The 9,974-nt window shown below is 33.7% G+C and overlaps 1 protein-coding gene across 4 annotated transcripts in view; it reads left to right on the forward strand.

Moving 5' to 3' along the window:
* LOC149170110 (BTB/POZ domain-containing protein At1g63850-like) overlaps positions 1–9,489 on the forward strand; it is a 70,656-nt gene extending 61,167 nt beyond the window's left edge. The window contains exons 1-3 of one of the 4 annotated variants that reach the window (XM_089428879.1): positions 1,924–2,314; positions 5,284–5,341; positions 7,911–9,489. In XM_089428879.1, the coding sequence (XP_089285005.1) occupies positions 7,917–9,209 (1,293 nt within the window). In that variant the 5' untranslated portion in view covers positions 1,924–2,314; positions 5,284–5,341; positions 7,911–7,916 and the 3' untranslated portion in view covers positions 9,210–9,489. Of the gene's footprint in view, positions 1–1,923; positions 2,315–5,283; positions 5,342–7,910 lie in introns of those variants that run through there. The other 3 variants (XM_089428881.1, XM_089428882.1, XM_089428880.1) reach the window with 3 other exon arrangements.
* The last annotated feature ends 485 nt before the right edge of the window (positions 9,490–9,974 follow it).

Below are 9,974 nucleotides of genomic sequence, written 5' to 3' on the forward strand. Positions count from 1 at the left end.
CACACAATGGTCATCCATGGTCAACCATGGTCCAACATCGCATTGTGACGAAGATTGTCTCAATATGGAGATCAACCATGGTCAACGATGGTAAGCCATTGTCCAATGTCACATTATGACAAATGTTGTCTCAATATGAAAATCAATCATGGTCAACCATATTCCAAAGTCGCATTGTGACAAATATTTATCTTAGGGTTTATATTCCTTGGGTTTATAATATTTATCCCTTTGGTTTAATATTATTCCCTTGGATTTATAATCCCTTGGGTTTATAATATTTATCTTAGGGTCTATAAAGCTTGGGTTTATAATATCAATCCCTTTAGGGTTTATATACCTTACATTTATAATATTAATCTCTTGGGTTTATAATACCTTTAGCTTTTAGAATTAATCCCTTCGGTTTATTATTCCCCGTGGTTTATAATAGCAATCCCTTGGATTTATTTGGTTTATATTCTTAGGGTATAATAATATTCATAGGGTTTATAATATTAATCCTAGGGTTTAATATAAATCACTTGGGTTTACAATCATGGTCATCCATAGTCAACAATGGTCCAATGTCACAATGTGCCAAAGATTGTCTCAATATGAAAATCAATCATGGTCCAACATCACATTGTGACAAACATCATTTGAGTATGAAAATCAATGATGTTAAATCATGGTCAAGGATGTTTATTTTAGGGTATATATTATTTATCTTAGGGATTTTATACCCTGGGTTTATAATATTTATCCCTTGGGTTTAATGTCATTTCTCTGACATTTACAACGATATCAAGAGTGAAATCAATAGATGATTTGCAGATTTCACCGCCTTTTTCTTTTCAACGTTATACAAAAATGCTAGACAATGCGAGAAGAGATTGGTTGGAAAGCATGAATGGTCGTGATCATTATCTTGTTGATTTGAATTGGTGCAACTTTTGTCATCGACCTCTTGTGTTTTGGAAGAGGCTAGCATTTAATAACTGTGTTATGGTAAAGTGTTTAAAGTTGAATTTCCTATCAACCATATTTAAATTATTGTTTGATTTTTATTAAATATTTATTTCATAATTATTTATTAAATGATTATTAATATAATTGTTGTCATTATCTTTATTTATTTATTATTATTATTTAATATAGTAGTAATAATAAAATTATAATTATTATTTAGTATAATAGTAATAATATAATATTAATTATTATTTGTATTATTGATAATAACATTAAATTTTAATATTATTGATAATTGATATATGTGTTTGATATGAATTTTAAACCTTTATCAATTACATTTATTAATATGATTGTGCTAATTAAAATATATTTACCAACATAATACTAAATTCAATTGACCTTTCATTCATTTAATATATAAAATTAATTGACCTTCCATTCATTTAATATATATAATTAATTTTTTTACTAAATTCATTCATTTAATATATAAAATTAATTGACCTTTCATTCTTTTAATATATATAATTAATTTTTTTACTAAATTCAATTGACCTTTCATTCATTTAACATAAATAATTAATTTTATAAATATATATAATTGTTTAAAAAAAAAAAATTAGTGTACTCGGAAAAACGGTACTACATTAAATTAACCTTTCCATTTATTTAATAAATATATAATTGAATTTTACTTAATTTTATAAATATTTAATTAATTTTATAAATATATAACTGGACTTGATCGAGCCGAGTACTTTTTCAATTAATTGTTTGGAAAAAAAAAAGAAAAAAACACAACAGTACTTTTCAGCTAACTTTTTCAATTAGGGGTAAAAAACAAATTAAAAACATAGCAATGGTTTTCAAAATTAAATAAATAACCAAAAATAAATTAAAAAACAAAACCGAACAGGACAAAAGATAAATTAAAAAACAAAACCGAACATAAGGCGGAAATTAGGCGCACTTATATCCATATAACTCAACCCGCTTGCCCTGGTTATTGAATTAGGCGCCTGGTTGAAGAATGGAGCAGAGTCGTCAATTGATCAGGTGCCTGGTTCTTGAAGCGGGCAGCCATTAATTGATGGCATCACAAGCAAAGTAATTACATGCATACGCATAAGCCTAAGTTTTTTCCAGTTGATCAATCGGACTTGATTGGATTGCTGGACTGCTTTGGCCACCGAAATAAACAGGTGCCTGGTTCTTGAATGGGAGCAGAGTCATTAATTGATGGCATCGCAAACAAGTAATTAAATTCATCCATAAGGCTAAGTTTCTTCAGTTGATCAATCGAAAAGTTTCTTCAGTTGATCAATCGAACTTTGCTGAACCGCCTGACCACTTTGTCCTGGTAAGCGCTTTTCTACCTTCTCTTTTCCATATTGTTTGTTTGAATTGTGCTCGGCCACAGCAAAGTTAGCGATAGATGCTCCAGTCCAGTACCTACAAAAGAAACAGCCGCATAACCAGATATGTCTAGCTATATTATTTCTCCCCTTCTGTTGCTTTTAAAGTGGGTGGAACCTTGATGTATAAAATCCATAGCTTATTTTCAGCTCGATAAATTCAAAGAGCTTGTTATTATGAAAGGCAAGTATCATAACAAGAGACCAGCCTTTCATTTGACGAGAGGATGGACGCCGGATAGGCACCTGATCGTGCCTCAACAAGAGAGGCACCAAAGCAATTTCTAGCCCCCCGGTTTTATTCTGTGTCAGGTTAGCCTACTTTGAACAGCTTTTTAGAGAACGAAGTACATGAACCTTCACAGTAAAAGCGGGGCGCTTTGAGTGCTGTTTATCCCCCACACCATTAACCGTAGACAGAGATTCTCCTGTGAACGAAAGTACCTTATATGGATTATAAGGGACGAAGTTGAGGACCGATAACTACTCGAATGAAAGACAGCGCTATTCGACGGCCTAAAGAGAACATCTCCTCGTTTCTTTCGTTTCTTTTGACCCTGTGGAACTTGCCTCTCCCCTGGGTGCCTTCCTTACAGAAGCACAGTAGCCTCTATCTGTCAAAGGTAACAGTTGCTCATGTTCCTTCCCTCAAGACTGGAGGACGGTGGAATACTATCATCTGCAAGAGCTTCTTTACCAATATGTCTACCAAAATGAAGATTAACAATAACGGCCATGTGCTTATTAGTCTCAATCTTTAGCAATCTGCCTACCTAAAAGAAGATTAACAATAAAGGCCATGTGCGTATTAGTCTCAACCGTTCCCTCTGTCACGCAGTCTCTCAATTCATGCTGTAATTTTGCGCTTGCTACCAAAAGCCTCCAGACCGACGCTGGGGATGAACTTGCCCCGAAATAGGGGCACCTGGTTGCCAGAATGCACTGGTGAACGACCACGCCTAGGTCCTGGACCACAATTTAGGCATCACTGCAATTAACATCAGTAAGCGACACGCGATTGAATGTTTACACTAAGATTTTGCAGGGCGGCGATCTCTGGCTTTTGGAGAGATGGACGGAGGAGGAATCCACTGAACAAACGCACCGTTCATCAATCCCACTGGAAATTAAACTGTAAAAGTTGTTGTGGAGATATTTGAAGAGGAAATGAAGCCTGGGGAGAATTGGGCAAGGCTCGACTGAGCCACTTATCATATATGTAGGAGCCGTATATTAGAAGCGGAAATGAAACCTGGGAAAAACTGGGAAAGGCTCACCTGAGCCATTTATCGCATACATGCAAGGGCGTCACGATCTAAACAACATTCCTTGCTAGGGTTCCGAGGGCTCCTGGGATAGATTTAACACAATTCGTTCCAGATTCGCATATAAGTCTCAAAACATTGAGAAATAAGAGCCCTAGTTGGATGGGACCCTCTTATATGTTTTTCTTTGTCCTGTACATAGAGATATATGATCTAGATATTAGATGGCCTTAGGAACTGAAGGTTTTAGTTAGATTTGGTCTAAGATTGTGAATCTTGGATGATGGAATTGTTATCAATGAGATGTTTGTCAATCGCGGCAAAGATGGATGAAGTAAATGCTCTGCCTCTCGCATATTTCTGGTATTTTCACCAGATTAATTTTATCCATTAGTTTGCATATTGTCATAGGCGCCGTGCTATAATCCCCAATGGAGAATCGTTTTCCTCAAGTTTCTTCAAAATTTTGTCAATCGCGGCAAAGATGGATGAAGTAAATGCTCTGCCTCTCACATATTTCTGATATTTTCACCAGATTAATTTTATCCATTACTTTGCATATTTTCATGGCCCCCATGGAATGATCCCCAAGGGAGAATCGTTTTCCTCAAGTTTCTTCAAAATTAATTATTGTACAGGTTAAAGCCATCAATGCAGGCCTTGGTCCTCTGTTCGTCATTTTTCAGGTATGGTTAAAACCTAAATCTCGATTAAAAGCACTTGGTCATGGACAGAGTGGTGTTGCCCACCTGCATAATCAACTGCAACACTTGCTCACCGTCATTCTGCATCTATTGCATTTCTCTCTCGATCTCACCCACCGGCAAGAGACTCGCTGTCAACCTTCCCTGAAACTTGGCGTTTCTCATGGTCTCATATAGACCAACGGTTTTCTCCATCTCTTGTGAAATTTCCATAATAAATCCTGGGAGCATTCAAACATCGTTCTATTTTTGGGATGCACTTTTGCTATATTTGCAGTTCCAATTATTTTCTAGGCAATTAGATTAGATTACAATGGTTATTCACAGTGAGATTGCTTCCCTGGGTAGTACCTCTTTTGCCTTGTAGTTGTCACCGCGATATGAAAATGGGTAGTTAAAACTTCATAAAATCTGTGTTGTATATTTTTCTGGTCATATTGGATTTTGAGTTTCTCTGTGGGCACTGCATATATTGTCTGAGAAACCATCGAAAATGGGAGGGAGGCTAGCTGCAGTTACCCCTGAGCATCTGACTAAATATATTTTATGGATTATTAAGGAGTAGTCTTGACTTTGACTGTGGTCATATAGATGAGGTATGAGTTGTTTTGACAATGAGCTTATGGGTTGGTTTGTTTTTCGGATTTCGTTAGATGTAACATTGTTAAATTAGCACAAAATATTTTTTTTGTTTTTTTTGCTTTTGGTTGTAAAATGGTTTTGATATTTGGTAAAACAAAATAATTTTTGTTTTTTTGCTTTTGGTTGTAAAATGGTTTTGATATTTGGTAAAACTGTGGTTTGAAATATTCCTATATGATTTCTATTTCCTTCATCTTTAAAAGGAAGTTTTTTTATGAAGTTCTTTCTGCTGTAATTTTATGCTATATGAATGCGATTCTTACTTGAAGTTCTTTTATATATTTTTTGTTTGTTGTATTGCAGGTTTGGTAGCTGGAGTGCTCAGGAATGACTTACAGAGGCACGTGGTGATTATGATTAGGTGAGAAATCATAATCTTTGATGTTCAGATCCAACTAAAAAATTATGTTAGGTTTTTTTTTTTTTCCAAAGAAAAAAGTGTAATTCCATTAAATAATAATTACATTCAGTATATACACTTTTCATTGTGTATTTCTACCATCTGTTCCAGTGTTCAGAAAGAGACTAAAAAAGCTCTCCTTCTGGCACAAAACTAGAAAAATACATTCAGCATATACACTTTTCATTGTGTATTTCTACCATCTGTTCCAGTGTTCAGAAAGAGACTAAAAAAGCTTTCCTTCTGGCACAAAACTAGAAAAATAATCCACAGCTATAGACTATGGCGTCATGTAGCTCCACCAAAAACATGGTCACCAAAAACACAGAGTTACTGTTTCACACATTATACCTGTTACGGTCCGAAAAATTATGTTATGTTACTTCTTGAAACGATTGGATATGGTTTTCCGTGCATACATACCCGTAATACTATCTGTGATTCTGAAAAACTAAAGGCTACTTCATAACTGTGATCTTATGAATTACTAACCAGTAACACGATGCGCATTGTTTTGGTTATTTTTCACTGTACATAAAGCTTAAGCCTTTCTGATCTGAAAAACTTAAAAGTATGGATAATCATCGACCTTCTGATATGAAAAACTAAAAAGTAATGATGTAATGCTGCAATACTCGAGACCACTGAATGCGATGTCATTTTGAACTAATCTAAAATCACGGTTAAAGGAATATTGAATTCATCAACACTTTATTTCAATGGCCTAGTTTAACGAGGCGAATTTTTAAATATTTTTTTGGGTAGATTTTGGGTTCGTTTGGATAAAATTTTGTAAAATTGTAATTTTATATGATTGAGTTTATATAATCAACATTTTTCAAAAAAATTTAAAAGGTTAAATGTAATTTTCTTTTGAAAAAAAAAAAAAAAAACACAAAAAAAATTGCCTCACTTTTCTATTGAAAATGTTATATTTCCATTTACATGTCCGACATCTACTTAAGGATCTGATTCAATCCTTTTGATTAATTATAGCGAAATGACCCTAAGACTCCATATTATGCTAAAATTAAAAAATAGTATTTTAAAAGTGTTCATGCTCTATGTAATATGCTTATTTTTACTTGTCCATAAGCAGTGTTAGTCATAGAAATAGAAATACAATAGACAAATTTCATAAAATTCCATCGAGATGCTTGTTAAACAAAATAGTCCTGTTGATAATTCTTTTCACTTAACAATCTGCCCTTTTGCTGGTGTTGCCACTTAAGCGACCTTAAGCGAATTTGCAGAGCTTATGGATCATAAAAGGGATAACACCTACATCAATAATTAGAACGTAAAGTTAACATTATTGTATTATAAAAAAAAAATTGCATTGCTATTCTAACATTATTGTATTATAAAAAAAAAATTGCATTGCTAAAAAGTAAATAAATATGTATATATGTATGGTATTTTAAGGAAAAAGTGTTATTTCATCTTCCATCTTTTAGTGTCAGAAAGATAGACAAATTTTTACATAGCATTTTGTTCTGGGAATTATCCAAAACCCAGTTTTTCCGGTTTTTCAGTGTGCCTTGCAGAATTTAATTAGTACTTTAGCAATTTTGATTTTTTTTTGAAATGATGTTAATTTTCTTATTTGTGTTATTCATAAATGAAAGATACTTTTGATTTATTAGATTAGGGTTTTGATTTATCAAATTAGGGTTGACCAACTCTTTATAATATTTTAACTTTTATTTATTTTTTAACTCTTTATGGCACTACAAATTCTCTTTAAATTTATATGAGAGGATTTTAAAAAAAATATTATCTATATTATATATCATGACATCTTATTATATTTCTCAATGATTTAGGTAAGAGTTGGCAAGAGTTGGTGTCTTCATGCCATCCATTTAGTCTTTTATCATCCATGTTTTGTAACTTGTTCTTATACATTAAGTACCTTACCATTCCTTATTGCTTTTAATATTAAAATTATAGGTTATAAAATTCTTGTAGAGTTACTATAGCTTTCTCCAAAATTCTTCAAAGACATTGCATCTCTAAACTTCACATTTTCTAAGATTCTCCAGGACATTCACATATCCTTAGACTTTACATCTAAGCATATCAAATAGGGGTTTTTCTTATCCTACAACCGTATGCCATTGTTTTCAAAACAAGTCTACAATAAGCTTTTTATTCTCATTGAATTAAATTTATATTTAAGTGTTGGACAGAAATAATTGTTATCCTCCCCACCCAAATCCATAAACCATAAACTTTATTTGGAGCTTTCTGATTATCATAAAGAAAAAAAAAATAATAAAATTATCCTCTCTGATTATCATTTTGGATTAATATATGTGAAATTAAGCTTATTCCTGTCTGTCAATATTCACATTCAGACGGATACTAAAACAAATTAGTTAAAAAAATTTAAGATTCCCTGAAGCACATACTATCTACTTAGTGGGTTGCTCTACTTGTTTTTTTTCAGGCTTCAATTTTAGTTTATTTTAGGAATAACAGTGGTTAAATTCTAACTTTGACTTCTACACAAACTGTTTCTTTGAAGATAGCAATGGACGAACCGCCGCTGCAATTTGGAGACAAAAATACTGCCGATGTAATATTAGAGTTGATTCGTTCAGATGGAGCAGTTTACAAAAGAAATCCTCTTTACCTCCACTCTAAAATTTTGCAAAAATCTGAGTATTATAAAGCCATGCTTTCTGAGCGTTGGTCTTCGAATAAGCGGCCGCTTGAAGTAAAGTCAACAATTTATCACAGTTTCCACAAGTATATAAAATGCATTAAGCTCATGTATTCGTCTCAGTCTGGCAAGACCCTTTGTTTCTACAGCGCGAATGAAGTTCTGGCTATTCTACCAATTGCTTCGGAATTATTGTTTCAAGATTGCATCGACCAATGTATGCGATATTTGGATGTTGTTTATTGGAATACAGCACAAGAAGCCCAACTTGGAGACCTCTTATCATCTCTGCAAATAAACACTTCGCCCAATATAACTGCCAGACTTGCTATGGGTCGATTCAAGTATCCTTGTGCACAGTTAGAGATGGTGGAGGAGTGTGTGCCAGAAATGTTGTCTATGGTGTCCAATGGGCAAGACTACATCTGTGATCTGCCTCGTAACAAGGTCGAAAACTTAGAGATGGTGGAGGAGTGTGTGCCAGAAATGTTGGCTATGGTGTCCAATGGGCAAGACTACATCTGTGATCTGCCTCGTAACAAGGTCGAAAACTTTATTGTAGACTACTGTAATGCAAATGTTTGCCCAGCTGTAGCAAACAAGTGCAAGTCTGAACTGATGAAAAAGTTTCTGATCAACATGGAACTTATTAAATCTAATGACAGGGCCAAAATGAATAATTCTTGTTCTGCACTGTTCTGGCTAGTGGGCGTGATTCAGCGTTGTGACAGGATTCTTTTTGAAAAGGTGCTCAAAATGTTTTGCGAAGATGCTGATCTTCGTAATGCATTAACAATGAATCTGGCAGCATACAGTTTGGGGACTGTAAAAGATATACTCGATGTTTTGATCAATCGGATTCTGAAAGGTCTAGGTAATGGGGAGATAATTACTCCTCCACCATTCCGCCTTGCTTTCCTTACCAACTGGGTCGATACGATGATCGATCTGAGCTCGGGCCTCATCGGTAGTGTTAAGTATAGAGAGACTATAGCGGGGCTGGACAAGGGAATCAGCGATTTGGCTGACACTCTCCCAGTTGTTGAGCACAGAGGTATATACAACCTTTGGATAAATGCCTTCATAACACATTCTCTGCAAGATCAATGCAGTGCGTCTCAGTGGTGGGCTCATAAACTATATGATCATATGATCATATGAAACTCTTGATAATCGAAAGTGGTCATCTTCACTTACAGAGAGGGTTTATGTTTATGATATGATTACCGCAAATCAAATTATACAGGGATGTGGGAAAGGTTCATGGCGTTAAAGTGTCCTCAATGAAATAAAACCTTGAAGGACTGAGCTTTTTGAGAGGTGCTCTGTTTTCTTGGGTTTCGTAACTAATTTTAAACTTTGAATGAAGGACTGAGCTTTTTGAGAGGTGCTCTGTTTTCTTGGGTTTCGTTACTAATTTTAAACTTTGAATTTTGAGACATTGCCATTCTACATGAATACACCAATTTTCCATATATATTTGAAGAACGTTTTACCTTATATGTTTGAGATGAAATATGGCAGATGGCCTGCACAAATTTGGGATGTGAATGGTGTATGGGTATTAAAAGTTTGCTCTGTTTTATTTTGTATTTATCATTTTATTCCGATGAATCATAAGTGTGATTTTTTAATATAAATAAAATACTAGTCTAATAAAAAATTGCAATCATGTTAATTGATATCAAATGTGCTAAAATTTTAAAGAATCTGAGTGGATATTTCAACGTTAGTAATCTGAAACTTAATATAAATAAAATTTTATTATAATAAAATTTGTAATCATGTTAAGTGATATGAAATGTGTTAAAATTTTAAAGAATCTGAGTGGATATTTCATCGTTAGGAATCTGAAACTAAAATGAAGAAGTTTAGGAGAGCGGAAAGAAGTTTATGGAATAAATAAATTAAATTGAAAAATAGTTG

The sequence above is a fragment of the Pinus tabuliformis genome, chromosome 4_2 (assembly GCF_031772625.1).
Source record: "Pinus tabuliformis cultivar Carrire ecotype Pingquan chromosome 4_2, CPIR1, whole genome shotgun sequence".
Taxonomy (NCBI): Eukaryota; Viridiplantae; Streptophyta; class Pinopsida; order Pinales; family Pinaceae; genus Pinus; species Pinus tabuliformis.